The following is a 19519-nucleotide window of genomic DNA, read 5'->3' as shown; positions in this document are numbered from 1 at the left end:
ACTTGTACATCTGCAACTGTACACAAGGCTGCAACTTTGCTTCTTTCTGCTGGAGATAAACTCTTCATCCTTGTTAGCTCCTAACAAGGCCCTTTAAATTTTTAAAAGGATTCGAGGCTTTTGTGTCACAGGGCAAGATTATTTAAGTCCATGCTGTAGAGCGCACTTTGGAAAGCGAGACACTGATTCTGGCTAGATCTTTTGTGAATTGTTGCAATAGAAGTAAGTAGTAGTGCCGTGTGCTGTTTTAGTGACATATGTCAGGTTCTGATGGAGGGTTGTTTTTTTTTTAATTTCTGAATACTTCAAATTACAGTCTTATCTTTAAATTTGAGAATTTATTTTCTGTGTGAAGTAGATACTTTCTATGCAGTGTTTTTGGTGGATTCCAGGGGATCTTTTAAGTTTAATCAGGTCTGTGGTGTTTACTGTGCACTTTACCAGTGTTGACTGAAGTAAATTGATTTGTGTGGCTGAGTGCTGCAGGTAGTACAAAGGATTCAGATTTTTCCCTGCTAAATTGCAAGGGCTGCATGCAAAACTCGTGCTTACAACTTATGGATCAGTAAGGTCTGACCAAACCCTGGGAAGATTGTCCTACCTGCTTTCAAATCATGTTTGACTGGTGAAACCTTAGTACTAGTGTTAAGTGGAAAAGCAACTTAACTGTAATTCTGTAGCTTGCTTTTGATGAAAGAATGTGGTGGTGGTTTCCCTCTTTTTTTTTTTTTTTTTTTTAATTTTTATTTTTTCTTTTTAAAAGGAAGAGCTGGAAATGGATAAGGTATATGAAGTATGGGAGAAGAGACTGGTATATATTTATGTTTTTCAAGGATTTCTTTGAAATGGGACATAAATAGGCTTTGTAAGGTGCAGATGAATAGGAAAAAATGAGAAATCATCTTTTGAATTTAAACAGTGAATATTTAGGACATTGCACGTAGGCAATAAATCATAATAAATTCATGTGCTAGAGATGGTGAATTTATTGTTGTGCCTGTAGGGAAGGAACATGCTTTACTACCTGGAAACCTGTGAGCAATGAAGCAATTGATAAACTAGTGTTTATATGCATTTATTTTGAGAAATATTGGTCGCTGTGGTCACTAGACTGATTTTAGAAGCAAATTAGTAGACAGGGACACAAAAGTACTAAATGCTGCTGAGCATGTGTTGTGGGAGGAAATGCACCACCACAGTGTGCTTATTTTCTAATCTGTTAGGATGCCTAACAGAGGTTAGAGCTATTGTGAATAAATTTCTGAAAACCTCATGGGAGTAATAAATAAATAAAAATGTCAGGAGTTACTAGGAAGGAAATAGAGGAAAAACTAGGAAAGTCACTTGCTGTATAAATCTGTGATGTGGCATAGCTTTGTTATTGCATGCATCTCTGCTCATCTCATTTCGAAAACTGAATTTGTAACTTGGTGGAAGACACAGACAAGGAAAAAAAAATATCAGAAGCATTCATGGAATTGTTTCCATGCAGATGGAGATTGAACAGATATGGTCTCTTCAGAAGGAAAACAAAGGGAAAGGTGACATAATTTAAAATCAGGAATGGGAAGGGAAGAATAATTACGGAACACTTACTCATTTTTAATTTTTGGCCTTCTAGCTCTTATCTGCAAGCAACTTTAGAAGAAGCTAAAGGAAGCACTTTTTCATACAAGCACATAATTAAATAGCCTTCAAAAGGACTAAAATTCATGAGGGATGAGTTTGCTGAGACCTACTATGTGTGGTGGACACACGAAATGACTCGGGTGTTTTTCAGGATACTGAATTTCCAGAAGCTCTAAGGAGGTACCAGCTGGCTCTGCAGTTGCTCTGTTTCTTTTCTTTTCCCTAATAACTGCTGTTGGCAGTGGTAGAGATAAGATCCTGGACTAGATGGACTTTTTGCTCTGACATAACGCTGCTACCCTTAAGACCAAACTGACACAGTTCATGGACAGATAATGTAAATTTTCTAACTAATTTGCTAGACAAATGAAATTATAAATGTTTTCCAGAATAGATGCAAATGATGATGAGGGACAAGGCTGACCTATTTAATGCCAGGTGGGGCCAGATTATCAGCTAATATAACCTGATTCACAGAAGCGCACTGGTTTACACTGGGTAGGGATCTGGCATCTGAAATAGCAGGAAGACTGTCCATAAGTGTAGTGCCAGATTGGCTCTGGGATTTGTTTTCTGTGCACTGCTGTGTGGCTGCCTGGATGGCCTCCTTAGCTTCATCACAGCAGAGCTCTGGGAGCTCTCCTGTCAGGATGCTTTTCTCTGGCATCTTTAATTTGTGGGTCACCTTCAAAGTAAAGCCAGGAAATTCAGTGTTTAAGCTCATGTTTTTTGAAGTATGAATTCCAGCAACCTGGAATTTGGACCTGTAAAGCAGAATCAGGAGGAGGGGGACTAGGGTCCACTGATGAGTGTGTCTGAGAGGACCTCCCTAGGATGTGCTGGGACCTCATAGGTACTTGAGGCAACCTGGGTTCCAGTGAAATGAAGCTCATCTTAGCTTGATTTCTTCTTGGTGACTAGGCTCTGTAATAGTGGGGATGTCCCTAGGGATGCTTTAGCACACACGTTTTCACAGTCCAGTTTCTGACAACTATGTTTTTCTCGTTGTGGTTAAAGCGGTGCCTGTAGATATATTGGAGGTGGATACAAGCAGTGTAAAAAGGATTTCTGTTGATGCAGCTGTTGTTAGTACAGGATACAAACTAAGGATGGCTCTTCAAATGGCAATAAATCTCAGGATATTTTGCCCTGGGACAATTGTCTGCCAGTGGCAAGGGGTTGTTTTTGTTTTTAAAAGTTCTTATCAGTATCTTAATTCCTTTGTCCTTCAGTAACTGCCTTTGACTTAAGTGGAAGAAAGTTTGGTTAATATGGAGTACTTCTGAAGGCAACATCCTTCATTACACCTCCTACAGTGTAACCGTCCTACTGTAACTCAGACATATGAGGAAGGTTTTGTAGAAGGTGCCTCTAGGAACTTCTTTTGGTTGGGATGTGTGTGCAGTTCATTTCTGCAAAAACACTGAAGGTACATCAGAGACATCTAGAACAGGCTGGAGTAAAAGGAACATTTTCCATGGGACATCTTATTTTACTCTTGTGCATTTTTCTTTCTGTGCTGAAACAAATTACAGTGCAGTTGAGCATGGTCTGAGCAAATCTTTCATTTTGTCTTTTCATTTCACAGAAATTTGGAAGGGGGGTTCTCTACCCATTTTCATCCATCCGATCCTGATAAGAGCACTGTCTTGTAAAGAGTAAATAAAATGAGGTCTTAGGCTGCTGGAGGTGTGTGTTTGTCTGCTTCTTTATTGTAAATGTTAATTTCTGTATTTCATGAAAGTTCCTCTGATATATAATCAAAATGTACTAGATCAGACCTGTATATACAGACTGTTTGGAATACCTGCAGTGTAGATACTGGCATAAAAGCATTCCTATTTGATTTGATTTAAGCATCATTAAATTGTCATGAATGCATTTTAAATGTGAAGAAAACTGACAAAGTTAGCATCCTAATCGCATGAAGTCAGAAGCAGCAGTGCAGTATGGTTTTTGTTAAATGAGAATAGTGTGGCTTGTAAATACAAAAAGGGCAATACAAATCATAGAAGAATGTAGGGTTGGCAGGGAGTCTACGGAGTTGCTAATTGATGCCCCCACCCCACCATGAGGAATCCAATCTGTTATTGGAAATTTCCAGTAGCAAGGAGTCTTCAACCTCCTCCAATCCCCCCAAGGACACAGTTGCCTTTAAAGATAGACCGTTTTTCCCCAAAATCTGTTCCAAGTTTCCTTTACTTTGGAAGCAAACGTATTCTAAGAGATGTTTAAACAAAACCTACAATGTTATTCTATGCTTTAATTTAAAGTAAATTTTTATGTAGTCCTGTTGTTCTTTTACTGTTCACAAACACAAGGAAATTTAATTGCTCTTCTGTTTGGCAGCAACTCTTTATGCAGTGAGGTGTTATCATATGATGTGTCCAGCAATAATTTTTTTTCGTAGACGAAACAACTTTAGTGTGTTCAGTCATTCCTCCTTAATCATGTGTCTTTAAATCTCTTCTCACTCTCATGTTTTGTTCCTGTCTTCTAGATACTTTGCCAGTTTGACTTTCTTCCTTCAGTTATGCACCAGAGTGTGCACAGTATTTCATTTGATGTCTCTTGAGTGCCAGGTAGAGGAGGATAATGACATCTTGTGTTTTTCATACGAAACTCCCCTTTGCACAGTATAGAATGTGGTGGTTTTTTTGCAGTAGCATAAAGTGCTGGCTCATTTGTTCTGTGACTGCCAGTATGTGCAAAACATGTATTTTTTTTTTCTTCTTTCCTCTATGCCGTCTAGACAGTTTTACATTTTATTTCAGCACCCCTAAGCACAGGGGATAATAAATACTCACATTTACTGAATATTGTCAGTCTCACTTCAGAACAAGTTCCCCTCCTGTCCTTCACAGTGCTTCCCAAATGGGTTCCACAGACAAATTCTAGCCGTATTGACATACAAGTCAGGAATGCAAGTATGACTTTGCACAGTTCCTTGTGATATTGCGCTGCAGTTTAACTGTGAATCATGGGTAAGGACTCTCATCCTATAAGGAAAAATTGTGTGGTTTTTACAGAATTTGGAGTTTATCTTAATGTTCAAGAACAAATTGCAAAAAAGTAGGAGTGAGCAGTTTAAATTCCTGAGTCCTGGATCCAGCCTTAAGTTTAAGCAACACAGTATATTGCTAGCTTAACGTTTATGATCAGATACTTCAGATGAGACTTCTCATATCAGTTTTTTAACAGAATATGAATTGTTATGATTACATTGGAGAAGAGCTACTAAGAATGTATGATTTTCTGGATCAAGCCTAATGACTAAAGATTTGTGTGCTTTTTAAGAGGTGACAGTGTTTTCTATCAGAAAACATGGCACATGACACTCCTAAGGCCTTGGGCATTTAGTTTTCTCAGTCTCTTTCTGTTCCTGGGAAAACATTAGACACAGCAGTGAAAATGCTACAATGTAGAAATTTTTTGGAGAGGGTGGTGAGAACCAGGGATGGCAGATGTATTTTGTACCTTTGGTTATGGTGAGACTTGGGGCCTAAAATTCTCAAATACTATATTATTTATGAGAGATATTTTCTTCTTAGGGTAGAAATATTTTTTTTTTTTTGCTAAGTGAAGACATTTAACAAATGTGTTTTTTACATCTTTTAGAATCCTCTGCTTCCAAATTTTCAGAAGTCTGGGAAGATCACTGTTTTGTACAGGCATTCCAGCTGCTGTTCATCATATTCTTGAAATACTATGTATTTATTTTTCAGTCTGTACTTGCTGCTCATGAATCTTCTATGTTTAAACCATTTTTGGTATCACTGAGTTGGGAAATGTTAACTCCCATGACTTGAAAATAATGTCATAAGAAATAATTCTACATCTTTGAATTAGAAACACTTCTGGAGTTTTTTAAACAGCCTAATGGGCATGGCTCTGGCCTTCTTCAGAAGGGTCTACACACTCTGCCTCAGTCTGTCTTGGCATTTTAAGTTTGGCTTGGTGCAGATCACATTTCTACTAGAACCTGTGTAAAAATGGGCAAGCTTCTTAACAAGAAATTGAAAGGAGTAACTAAAAAGAGGAAAAGCTTTCAGATAGCACGAAGACATTTTAGGGAAGATTGCTTCCAGAAAATGCATGCTACTTATTGAAAGAAATTTTGAAGTAGCCCACAGAAGGTGGCATTGCCAAGAGGATGGAGGAACGGAATGATGCCCTTTGAAAGGAGAACTTTTGTCCAGATGAGGGAACAAGTTAAAAAAACCCAATGAACTATGGCAAAATAAATGTAAGCCTTAGTAAGACAGTTTCCAAAAGAGTTTGAGCAATACTTGCTAAAGACAGACTACAAAAAAAAAAGTGTTCTTGAATGCTTCACCAACAGGGAGCAAGATAGGGATCCTATACAATCAAGGTAGAAAAGGAGGACTTGAGAAAGATGCAGCTTTCCTGCTATGATCTTAAGAAAGACTTTCTTTAAAAGGACAAGGGTGAGGACCTGCCTCAGATTTAAATTGCCAGGAGAAGAGGTTTTAAAATAAGCTGATAAAATGAACAGTAACAACTCATAGGAACTATGTGAGGATGACTCAAAAGTTCTCAAGGAGCTCCAACTGAAACAAGCTGAGCTGTTAATTATGGTGCGTGACTTCTGACTTTAGTTGGTGTTGGCAGCATAGGAAAGGGAGATGATAATGTAATGCCAATAGGACAAATAGGCTGAAAATATAAATAAAGAATACATTGCATAGACACATGGGTAAAATCTGGCAGTAGGGAAGAGTTGACATGGCTTTTTTGTAGAGGGAAATCACGCTTTTGTGAGCCTGTGATCCATTTAAGGGTGATCCATTTAAGACAGTATATTGGGATGTCAAAAAGGTTTTGACGGGATACCTTACCAAAGACTCTTTAAGAGACAAAATGACTGAAGGTGATATCTTTACTCCCTTCAGATGAATGGGTTCTTAAAGGAATGGAACAGAAGATCAGTTTTGCAATGAAGCAAAGCTGCCAGTAGAAAAATACGCTGGTGAAAGGATTGCTCTGTACTTTCTTTTTGTATTGGGCTTTTCAGAGGTTTCATGGCTGATCTGGAAACTTCCTACTGGTGAACAGTGTGATGGCAATGTTTGCTGGTGTGCAGCCTGGTCAAAACTATAAAGAATTGCAGAAAGTCTTATGGTACCAGGCAAATGGGCAGGTAAAGGACAGCTGAAGTTCAGTGATAGTGAATACAAAGTAAGATATATGAAGAAAAGCAGCTCTAATTATTCACACAATATTAAGTGCTAAATTAGTTGTTGCTATTCAGGTTTCTAGGTAGCTCAAGAGTTTTCTGAAAATGTCTCTGGATTGCTGACTGAGAAAGGTCAGTCTTTATTTGCCCCGTTCTTACAATCTCTGCAACATTGACTACTGGCTTCTGGCAGAGAGGAGATACTGAGCTAAACAGAGCTTTGATCTGACCCCTCTAGCTGCTGCTATGGAATCCAGAGTTGGGTGTTGAAGCTTGGAGTGGATCTGCTTAAGACATTGTTGTCACAGTGAGCTGCTCAGAGAAGCCAAATATATAACCATGTTATAAATGAAAATAGTCAGATTTTATTAGAATACTTCTCTTCTTAGGTAGAGAAAACTTCAGGTCACTAAGGCAGAAATAAATAGAACTGAATAAATAGAGATAAAAAGAACTTCTGATCAACTTTCCTCCTGCCCATCCTGTCCTTGAGGTGAATTGTTGTTTCCTGCCTTAGTTTTAAGGAACTCTGCACCTTCGGACCTGTGGCAAACTCTACAGTTCCTTTAGACTTCAGAAAATTTTTCCATCACCTCTGAGGCCTGGCTGTTTGCTTTTTGTAGGACTCTTTCTTCTCTGAGCTCTTCTGTTGGCACACCTGTGGCCCCACAAGTACTTTCTTCCTGGGTAGTCTCAGTCTCTTCTCCAGAGAATGAATAATCGCTCATTCATCTCATGTCTTAAAGGCACATAACTTGAAAACATAAACCAAAATAATAATGTAGATACCAACTTATCTCTTATTTATTTGTTTGGGGTTTTTTTGTCTGCTTAAGATCTTGTCGAGGCCAAAGGAGTGCTTGGTCTTCATTGAAAAAAATTTGCAGTGGTGTAGAACCTCTGGACAAAACTTCTACATTTAGAAGTACTGAGTTGCTACAGCTTGCCTTGTTTTCCTTGAGTTTTTCTGCTGTTGTGTTTGTAGATTGTTTAAAAACACATTAAGATTTGGTACAGGTCCTAACACTTACTAGCCCTGCAATGTGCTCAAGCCTTCAGCTGTGCCTCATTAGTTACCTCTTTGAACTCAGAGTATTTTTTCTGATGCGAAGTTTGGAGTTGAGATAATATTTAGTATTTGGTGTTCTTGGCACTAGGCAGCCTGCTTCACTGGGATTGATACAGATGCAGCGAGCCTGAGCATATTGAGGTTATTTTTAAATAAATGGCTCTTTGTTTGCTTGTCATCTTTTATTCTTGCCTAATCCTGAGTTCCTCCCACATGCATCAAGCTGGGAGTGGGTTTTTTTAAATTGTTGGGGGTTGGAATCATGTGTTAACATCTCAGTCCTTTGTTTTGGGCCAAGAGAGAGTGGATTTTTTGAATCTCAAACTTTCTTCTTTTATTTTTTTCTTCAGCAGAAAGCCTTTCTATATTGTTCCAGTTGTTTTCAGATCATTGATTTAGTCGTTTAGATTTTGCCATGTAGTTTGCTGTGTTAATTCCTACACAGTCCCTTTTCATATTTGTCATCTACATTTTTTCCTCCCCCTCTCATTCCTTTTCTGACATCTGTATGAACTTTCTTTGCGTTACCAGTTAGTTGCCAGCTTCTGCTGTTGTATTTTGGTAACTACCCTCTGCTTTGCTCCCATCAGCCTTGGATTACAAAAGCAAGAGGTTCTTTTCCCTTCACATCCTTGAAGCATAGTGCAGTCAACAAGGCCAGGGTTTCACTCAGAGGCTCTCAGTTTAGAATAACTGTTGTTAAAACAAAACAAAAAATTGTCTCCTCCTTGTCTGGATGGTTCTGCTTGGTGAAGTCTTGCGCTTGATTTTCTGAGAATGATCTGAGCCAATTAGCTACAAAAGTTGGCGGGAATCAATTCACGTAGGTTTTTCTAAGAAGCACCTCAATGTATTATGGGAGAGAGTGCAAGTTTTGCAATGCTGCTATGTGACAGCAGAGCAAACACCACTGATCAGTTAAACATTTGGGGAGGTGCTCCAGAACATTGTGATTTGTGGGTTATGAACTTTCTTGTGATTTCTGGTTTAAATTTATACAGGGACAGCTTGTATTTGTTCTTGTGCCACACTGTCATCCATTAGCTAGCATTAGTTCTTCTTTCTTGCCTTATCTATCAAGAAATCAGCATCTATCAATATTTAAAAAAAAAGGAAAAGTTGCTTTTTTAAGTGATTAGCTAATTTATTTTTGTTATTGAGCAGATTTCCAGAGCGCTAAAATGAGTCACAGAGTCTGTCAGTATGGGTATAGATGCCTAATTGGTATCTGTAATGTGGTGGAATGGGGGTGTGTGGTGTGTGTGTTTGTTTATTTATTTGCTGTATCATGCCTCAAGGAACTCTTCCTCCTGTGATGAGGTATCTGGGGCTCCTGAACAAGTGGATGTTGCATCCATGTCCGTGTGGAGGATAAGATTTCCTTACCCACTGGAACAATCCGTGACTCTCAATCTTAAGCAGAAGTAGGGAGGTATTCAGCTGCATCCCTGCAGATATTGTGGTGTCTGGTGCCTCCTTTGTATAGGACCTAGGGACTGTGTGGGTGGGAAGTGAGATCACCTAACTGATCCAGGGGGTGACTGATCTGTGCACTCACCCCACCCCTCCAAGCCAGCAGACAGACTTACTCAGTTGTCTCATTGGGTATTAACCACACTAGATCTGATACAAACAGGTGGGGGAGGGTCAGGACCACCCCTAACGGTAATAGCTAGCTGTTCAAAGAGTTTATCTGAAGTGAAATCATACCTTTTGCTTATGAGTCTAGGTGCAGTAGTTCACTTTGAAATTCAAGAGAAGTTCAACTCAGTTTAGCTCTTCAGGGAGCAGTGGGCTTAATACCAGCGTGAGGGCAACACCCTATAGTTGTATTTAAAAGTAACTTGTTGCTTTTTTGGGTAAGTATTAGGTGCTCTAATTATTTTGAGCTCTACTTTGTGCTACACATTATCCAGAAAGGGACACCCACCAGACTGCTGGGCTTCTGTTGCATTTGCTGGGAACGTGTGCTCAGCAATTCACTTTAGAATAGACTGCAGGACTTGCTCTGGTTTGTACTTCAGTGATGCAGGATGTCTGCTTCCATTTCATAAAAATGAGACTGCTTGAGCCAGGATTACTATAAGGATCCTGAGCCACAATACTTTACGCTAGATAAGAACTAGCACATGTCCATCGCACGTCTCTGTCTTAGTGCCCTTGAGCATACTTTGCACATCAGTTGGAGCTTCTACAAATACTATGCTTTTTCTCTAGTATATGGCACACGTAACTTGCCTGTATGGTCATTACCTGCTTTTCCTTCCTCATATCCAAGCCTCAGGCACCTTTATGAAGTTCTTTGTCTGGCTAGCCTCTCCCAACAGACTGGCTTTGCCGGATGGGCTTCCTGGGAGGTCAGCCGTTCCCCCGTGTTTAGGTGTTCTCACCCCAGTGGCTCCCATCAATTGTTTCTGGTCTTGGAAATGTATGAGGTGCTCTTGACAGGAAATGTCTGATTCCAGTGCTGCTTGACAAGTCAGTGACGCTGTGGTTTGCATGGTTGAACCAGAAATACCAAGCTGTACTGACATGGTGCTGGGATTTCCCAAGCAGGTTTCCTACCTCTTGTAGGCAGTCTCTGGGTAAAGAGGGAGATATCCATGCCAAGCACAGAGAACCATGAAGAAGCTGAAGTAGAGAAGGATGATGTTTGCTTGTTTCTGAAAGGTTACTGGATAGTAAATGTCATCATGGCTTGTCAAAACCATTGTTCTAATGCCGAATGGAGACCTGCTACTGTGGTATGAAAACCACTTAGTGTTCAGACTTGCACTGAAGTAAATTTTGTTGCAAGCTGCTTTCTTCCTATATCTCTGTTAGAAGAGTATCTTACTGTGTCTTTTAATCCCCAGGTGGAAAAGAACCCTAAATATTGGTCTGTCTCAGAAGTTGTCGTTATCAGCTTTCCTTTTGCACTGATTAATTGTGGGATGATGAATGTAAGGCAATGGCCACGTGTTTAATACCAATTAATCAGAAGATAATAGCAAACATAAACATTCATTAGTTTTATAGCTTCTCTGTTTGTATTCATTATTTTTCCTGGCAGCACTGTAGTAAGCAGGCAGTATCAAAATGTAGGGTGTACATGTACGAAATCTCAGAGCATTTGTTTAAATGTTCTTTGCCCTATTTTAAACAAGGAGTAGGAGACGAACTTTGACCACTGCATTTCATTTATTGCTTTCTTGGTGACTAAAGGCATTGCTAATAGCCAAGAGCAAAGGGCTTTATATCCACTAATGGATATTTACCCTTCTTGACCATGTTACCATGTATAATCTTACGTTTTTACCATTTCTTAAGAAAGGTTAATTAGTAGAGATTTTGTATGTGAAGGTCTCAGTCTTTGTGCAGATAGCTTAAAAAGAGTGAAGTGGATTTACACTGCAGGTAAGAATTGTTGGTAACACAGTTGTAATATATGTCAAGCTTCACAGAGATGTGTCCTCTTCCCGTGCTTCTCAGGCAAGATGGGTCAAGTCGACTGCCTCCAATTCCATCACATGAATCTGTTTTCCCAGGGTAATAAGAAGCCAATTTCCAGGGTAGTGATATTTTGTTCTCTTGAACACGTGACGGTGTGTTTCAAGCTATTGTTGGTATAGATGTTAGCCTAATAACATAGAGTGTGATGGCTCCGTGGCTGTATGCAGCTCAGTGTATGGTTAACCAGCTAATGTGTAGGTAGACAGCTTCATTACAGGCAGCTTGCCTGCTGTCAGCAGGCAGGTAGACCTCGGGGTGGTTTAGGAAACGGGCACCAAGAGCCTACTGAACTGCTTGCTGCTGCGTTTATGCTGCTGCTGCTGCCTAGGCCAGAGCTAAGCTCTAGTCTCATGCTTATGGTACACTTTGGTCACATCTGTGTAGGCATGCCAGTTGTTTAAGGAGATGGGAGAGAAGGTTATGGCTAGACTTACTTTATTGTTCATAAACTAGCAAGACACAATAATTTATTGTAAGATTTAGTATAAGACTTCTTAGCCGTAATGTCAAAGATGACTAGCAAAGGCGAAGACCATACTATCCCTGTTTTCTTTAAATAGTATTGGTGATCTGTAACCAGGTCCATTATAATTTATTTAATCTTGTGCCTGAGACCAAAGTAAGGGATAAAATTTATTCTTTCCTGCAACCTATGGGGTTGCAAGAATTGCAGTTGTTCCACTTCCCTGTCTGTCTCTGGCTCCTGTTTTGCACAGTGTGCCTCCATACCCACCTTGCTCCTTAGTCTGCTGGAGCCTAAACAGACTTTCTTTGCTGTGACATAGATGATGTGCAAGAGCATTTGGAGTGAATTGTCAGTCTCCAGTCTTCAGAGTGCTTCATCCTAACGGCTTAGGTGTTGAGAGGGCTCTACCCTGATTCGTGTGCTTGGCCAATTATTGTTTTACTTGACTTGAAACTGCAAATACTTTGGTAAGTGGATTTTGTTCCAGTGTAACTGTAGAGATAATTCTTCCACTTTTAGTGAAATACCATTTTGCCACTTGTGAGGTACGTTTTTCCATTCACTGGAAAATACAATCTTTCATTGCAGCAGGGTAATAGATTAATTTCATCTGGGGGAAAAGAGCGTTTGAGAGCCTGATAAATGGGATTCTGGAAGTTTATGTACTGATGAACAAACAGTTCTTTTGGGCTTAGCTGAATCTGGGCTCTTCCAAACTAGTGAGAATTTTGATGTATGTTTACTTGACTCAGATTTGTCTTGAAAACCATCAGCCTTGCTCAGCTTTGCTAAAGTTCTAATCATACTTTATGTAATTGAATATAGTATTTAGCTGCTTTGTAGTGTACTTGACAGTACATTTCAGGTGCTTTACAGGAATCATTAGTACTACCCTTTTTTTAGGACCTTCCATTTGCTGCTTTGTATTTGACTTCTGAACTTCTGACCAGTGCTCCATACACTTATCCCTCCTTTGGGCAGAGGAGATTCTCTCCTGACGTTGTGAAAGAAGATAGTCAGAAATGAGTCTGTAAGAAGAGCTGGTTTAGGGTATATGGTGGTTTTTTTTTCTTTTTTTTTTTTTTCTTTGTTTGTTTGTTTGTGGTTGTTTGGTTTTTTTTTTTACTGGATAGACACCAGATCCCAAAAGGATGCATACTTTTTGTCGCTTCTTGGAATTGCAGGTAAGAATTGGGCTGTTCCCCTTGGAAACTGTGATGCTAGCTCTGAGTGCTAACCTGGACTTTAGAAATATGATCTCTGTCAGGAACAACATCTTCATCTTAAAATACATAACTCTAGAGCAAGGAGAACTTCACAGAAGTCGCACCTATTTTAAGGAAGATATTGCTTTATCAAATGAGATTGTCCAGAAGACTTAGATTTCACCAAAGTCTTAACATGTAAAGGAAAGAGATAGTCTTTAGTTACATAAGGAATACAGGTATCACAATAGAGTTTATATCAGTGTCTTAGTGTAGTTTTTCTTACAAATATTTCCTTATTCTTGTGGTCCTTCCCTCCTCTGTTTAAGTCACTCAAGGCTTTTGTTTGGGTTTTTTTTTTATTGCTATGATAGGGATAGGACAGGACCCAAGAACATTTCTTGCAGTGTGGCCCTGAGTCAAATTGTGTTAAATGGATTTGGCCAGCTGATCTTGACAATATATTTATACATGCATTATATATACACACATATAATTTTTTTTAAAGAGTTATTCTTTCCTTCTTCATGGTCCTGGGAACTTGCCATTTTAACATAGGATTTCTAAAGTATTTTCTGTATTCTGACTTCGATCTAGCACTATCACTTTATTTTTCTTTTTAAAGTAATATTTCTCTTTTAATCTTAGTTTTGCAACTCTAACGAGAGCACGTTATCTTGCAAGATTTGAGAATTAAGTCATGGCAAGTTGTGCAAGTTTTCCTCCTGGTCAGTGTAACAGAAATGTACCATAGATTTACAGTTGCTCAAGACTAGACTTTTATATGAGTAAGAGTAGTTAAAAATAGAGCTTGTATTATGGCAACTTCCTAAAGAAAATAAACAAGCCCTAATCTCACCCAAACAAAATATAGTACCAATAGTGTCATTCTTGTTTGGCTTTTGTGATGTCTGTTTCCTGAAATTAATGGAAGTCAGTTTATATGTGGTTTTAGCAATGTACTGCCTTCTTTGCTTCAATAAAATGTATTTGATGGAATCCACACTGCAGATATTTATGTGAAATTGGACAGAGGGAGTTTCTTAGAACACCAATTATGAAACTTTTAGAAAACATTCTTTAATATTAGTTTTTTGAGGGGGAAAAAAATCCCCTTTTTTTTTTTTATACCATATTGGTCTCCTCTTTTAATCTTGTTTCCTGAAGAGCCTAAGCTTGTATAGGCAGATGTTGTCTGTTCATCCCCATGTGTATCTATCCTTTTTTCAGCTTTTTAATAATTTCTAAGCCTGTAGGCCAGTTACAGTAAAGTATGGCTGAAAAGTAGATTTCTCAAAGATGTTACTTTTCAACAAGTTGGAGAGACACCCTTACTGCCTTCCCAGTTGAGAGCATGTCCACAAGGCTTTTCTTTTATTGAATGTCTTCATTACAGTTTTGATGATCTAAGTAAATAGGCAAGGTGAAAAATTGTGGTTTGAGGTAGAATCTCTTATTAGGTCAATTAGTGTAGAGAAACTTGAGGGTACATAAGCTTTTTGCATACAGAGCTTGTCTTGCTATCTGTCTTTTCTGTCATAAAAGCATCTGCAGGAATGGGAAAGCAGGGAGAGACACTTGAAACCAGGCTGCTTTTTTGTTCTACTCTTAACAGAAGTACATTTGTCTTGGGGGGGGAGAAAAATTCTGAAAGAAAGATAAAAACTGAATTGGGTGAAGAAACAGAAGGGTGTTTGCAGGAGAGGTGGAGATGAGTCAGTTTTCTTGTTTTGTTCTCTTGATCCCACAAGCCTCTTGCAGTAGAAATATGCTACCTGTTATAATAGAAGCCTTAACTATTTCTGCTGCCACTTTGTAATTGCCTCTTGTTTTACTTTGGTGTGAATCTGGGCAAGTGAAACACACGTTTTAAGAGAAATTGTGGACTACATTCCCTGTTCTGTGAGCATTTGTGCATATGCTTCATTTTATTCATGCAGGTAAAAATTATTGTGAACAGAATTCTCCGCACAATAAAGTTCTTACTTATATGGGGGCTTCTATGGCTTTCCTTTCTTTTCTGCTGTACCCGCTTTCCTTCTCTTCTGCTATACCTTGCCTTTTTCTTTCTAGTCCTACGTGAATCAAAATAGAACTGAATGGTAACTTATATTGGAACTTTACTTTTCCTTTTCTTTCAGTTTACAGCTCTTTTCTTCCAAACTTCTAATACAGTATCTATACAGTATGTTCTTCCGTGATGTAAATGTATTGCATGAATTTTTATTGCAACTTGCACAGAGGGTGAAAATACATATCCAATGTAATTTTTTCTTTTTTTTTTTTCTATAAGGTCATCAGTCATCATGTGGAGATTTAACCAAACAGATTTTATCCTCCAATGCACTAAATGAACTTTTTGCTTTTTCTTGATTAGTGGTGTTTTTACCTGAGGAAATAAAGGTCTCTTTTAAAGAAAAGAAAGGGGGAGGAAGGAAGGAAGAAAGAAAAGAGAAAAAAATCAAACCACATCCTGCCGACTATATTCAAATTTCAGACATAACAGCTAAAATGGGGAAATCCCTCTAGATCTCTTATTTCCTACTTAATATTGGGTCATCTTATCAAAGCAAATTGTGTGAAGAGGCATGGCCTAGAAGTATTTGGCTGTCAGAAATGTGTGGCATTGACAATAAATTTTCCATTTCTTTCTGCAGATATTGCTGTCGTAGAGATGAGTGATGCCTTCCGTCAGCCTTCCCTGTTCTACCATCTGGGAGTCAGGGAGAGCTTCAGCATGGCTAACAACATTATCCTCTACTGTGATACAAACGCGGAGTCTCTGCAGTCACTCAAGGTAGCTCTGAGTGGAAAAATGGGGGGTGAGGGCAAGTCACAGTTGGTCCAACTCTTGAAGGAGATTCTCTGTTTCCATAGGAAATACAGATGCCACCTGTGGTTCACAAAAGAATAGCAAAAATATTCTGAGGCCTGGAAAACATGTCTGCAGTGAAATGCTGAAAAACTCAGTTTAGTTTTCTCAAGAGAAAGATTTAGATGACTATCACAGTCAGTTAAATACCTAGGTGTTAAATGGCTCTTTATGGAAACAGAAGTCTGACACATTTGACATGAGAAATTAAATACATGGTTTTGTCATTCAAGGGAGCTACTGGTGTTTGGGGTAAATTGTTACAGTAATAACAATCGGGTGAGAATGGTAGTGTGTAGGGGACAATGAAATAATCCTTAAGTTTTTTAGCTCCTGTGTAAAATAGCAGTTTTCTGCCAAACTGATGGGGCCCCAGATGGCCTCTGGTATGTCTTGCTGAGTTACAGCTGTTTACATCAGGTACCTGCAGGATTGCTGTGCTGGAGATTACCAGCAGTGTAGCAGAGTTAGTAAAAATAAAACTTGTGCCTGGTCCTCAGGGCTACAGTTCATGATACGGTAGGTTGGTTTAAGGCAGGATGGTGGTTTAAGATAATTTATGGGGCTGTGAATTGTGTCAGCCAAGGAGTTGATACTTGCTGCCTCCTGCAACTCTACTAAAGGTTTAGTAACTTCCATGGGGGTGGAGGAGGGCAGACAACTTGGATGGCAGTCTTTTCAATTACTTTCCCTCCCTCAGATTCATTGGCTCTGATGAGGAGGTGTTTTATGCTATTGCGCTTCCATTCTAGGCATTGATGAAAAGCATTTTAAGCAAGCAGCTTGGTGAGTCAGACTGCATTCTGGGCATTGCTCCTTCTCATGAAGGGTTTGCTTCCACTGCTTCTGGCTAGTGGAGGATATTTGGTTTTGATTCTGTCCCATTATTTGCAGTTTGGCCCTCTATTGGGAGGGACATACCTTGAGTAAATCAGTTTCTTCCTGAGGGATAAGAATCCTCCAGATTTTCTTGGCCAACTGGACTGGTTGCAATCCAATTATTTCCTTTCTTTTTGCAACACAAAATGTATACAGATAAAAGCCCTAAAAATAAAACTTCTAATGACAAAAGACCTATCTGTGGCTTGAATTCAATTTTGCAAGTACAATGATCTACAGTATAAGCACAGCAGAATTTCATTGTACAGGATAAGGAGCCAAATACCCAACTCCCACTGAAAATCACTTGGAGTGAAACACCAGGCTTCCTTGGGCACTTGGGAGAACTTTTTACTAGTTTAGGAGCTGGACTTTGCGAATGGGTCATGTGCGGGGTTCCCACTGACATCAGCAGAAGCCCAAATCTGCATGGGGAGACTTGGATGTCCCATTTGCCACTGGTACAGTGCCCACTGAAAGACTCCCTTGAGTTTCCTTTAGCTTTGAGCTGAGGCCATGTTTCTGCTTGTGATAGTTTGCATAAAAGTCTTCAGAGAGCAAGACCCTTTCCATATTATTTAGTGACTGCCTGAAAAAAGTAGTTGTGGGCATGCCTGGGCATCTTCTGAGGCAATGTTTGTTCCTGTATTTGTTACAACCACCAGAGAGAGTAGAAGCAATGCGGGGGTGTGTGGGCCATTTTAATCTTGTGTAGAAGGTGGTGGATTCAAAAACTGAAAATGGTCATGGAAATGCAGGAAATACAAAACTGCAGCACATGATTTAACTGGGGTACAAAGCCACGTAGGTAAACTTTTGCTGGTGGAATATTCCTCTGAATGAACATTAAGATCAGGGTGGATGTGGCTTTGAGCAACCTGATCTAGTTAAAGTATTGGAAGTTCAATACTTATGCCAGGGAGTTCAACTAGGTGATCTTTAAAGGTCCCTTCCACCCCAAATTGTTCTATGATTATATATATATGTACATGTATAGGTTTGTATACTTATGTATATAAACGTATTTATGTCCCACACTTCAAAAGCTAGCAACAGTCACAGGTGAAACATGCCCCCTCAAGAGGGCGAAGAGCAGTTTTATGGAAGCCTGACTTGCACAACCTGTGAAGTTTGAGGTGCCTTGGTTTGACACTGTTTGTTTTTAATGCTGTGAAGCTGCTCAGCAGTCCCAGTGTGGCAGAGTGGTAGCATCACTGTCTGATAAATCTGGCAGGGTAATCAGTTGCTGGGGTCAGAACTTGCTGACAAATTTTCCTAAAAGCAAGGTCACTGTCCACAACTGGTTTGCACTTGGGCAATACCACCCAGATTAGAGTGCAAGCACCAGCTCTTCTCATCTGTGTGTGCTCTGGCTTCTTGTTCTCTGAAACTTTACATTTAAAATGTGAAGATACATTCTTTGCATCAGGCTTACTAGAGCAACATGAATTTCAACCAGTTTCAGAATATTTTAAAACCTCATAGAAATATTGCTTTTACTATTCACATTTTCTTCTGCTGGCAGCAAAATGTTAGTTACAATATTTAACTTCTCAAATATGAATGCATGTGTATTAATAGTCAACTTTTGAACAGCATCCCTCTAGGAAAATTTATATAGGGAGGGGTATGTACATGTATGCAGTATATATGTATATACAGATACACACACTACATATGCTCTTGTGTGTATATATAGGATGTATGTATCTACTTGGTTCCATAGTTGTTTTGTCTCTCCTGAGACGATACCTGATTTATATTGATTTGACAAGCATAGAAAACATCTACCAACTAGCCTTTTCCTGTCATGTGTCTGTAAACATTAATATTAGCAAGTCATGCTGATCAGGTATCTTTCCTAGTAGTTGTTCAGTGCTATCAACATTATTTTTTTCTCTTTTTTTTTTATTTCAGGAAATTATTTGCCAGAAGAATAATGTAAGTATGACTTCTGGGTGCTAGCTGGATTCCAGGCATTCCAAACTTCTCTTCCATTTAATGTTGTTTATCTTATGCTTTCCACTTGAATCACTTAACACTCTCCTACTGTATTTTACAGAGTTAGATGCAGAATTCTGGAAATCCTAGCAGCAAATCTGTGTATATCACTTTGTTGCTAGGTACTAGGCTCACTTCTTACCTTGCCTCCATCTATCAGTGGTATTTTCCTTGTTGCCTTTACTTGTCTGTCATATTTTTTCGCACACTATTTACATCTGTCATCTTGTGTTGGTTTTTTTTCTGTTGCCTTTTTCTGTACAGTGATCTTCAGTGTTTTTAAAAAATACTCTTTTGAAAAGGAGAGTTATTTGGAAACTGATGCCCATTTTAGAAACCCTCAGCTACAGCTATGAAAATATATATATTTACAAAGAAAGAGTGTGTGTGTATTTATTTCTGGAAGTTGAGTCCTGGAGTCTGTTAGTCCTAGTGCAGTGCAGATCCCAGTAGTCTGTCTGTGACTGTCAGTCATTAAATTGTAGGTTTCTGCACCTGGCATCCCTCTGGTTTCTGAGGTTGGCCTTGCAAATCCCTCTTCTCTTTTTCGCTCCCAAGTTCAAGGGAGGCAGACCTCTGACTGTGAGAACACTGCTTTCTCAATGTGGTTTGTGCTGGAGCAGCAGGGCCAGTCATGTCAGAATATATATCTGGCATGTTGAGTTGTTCTTGGCTTTGCTTAGGGACTTACTGGTAGCCATATATGCTA

The 19519-nt window shown here is 39.2% G+C and overlaps 1 protein-coding gene across 2 annotated transcripts in view; it reads left to right on the top strand.

The window, feature by feature from the left end:
• The window catches only part of MAP3K5 (mitogen-activated protein kinase kinase kinase 5), a 107641-nt gene that overhangs the window by 15760 nt on the left and 72362 nt on the right, over positions 1-19519 (top strand). For both annotated transcript variants that reach the window (XM_075035798.1, XM_075035799.1), the window contains 2 exons: positions 15716-15855; positions 18727-18750. In XM_075035798.1, coding sequence (XP_074891899.1) covers positions 15716-15855; positions 18727-18750 — 164 coding nt within the window. The remainder of the gene's footprint in view (positions 1-15715; positions 15856-18726; positions 18751-19519) is intronic.

Source organism: Buteo buteo, chromosome 9 (assembly GCF_964188355.1).
Source record: "Buteo buteo chromosome 9, bButBut1.hap1.1, whole genome shotgun sequence".
Classification (NCBI taxonomy): Eukaryota; Metazoa; Chordata; class Aves; order Accipitriformes; family Accipitridae; genus Buteo; species Buteo buteo.
This window is presented reverse-complemented; position numbering and strand designations above follow the sequence as displayed.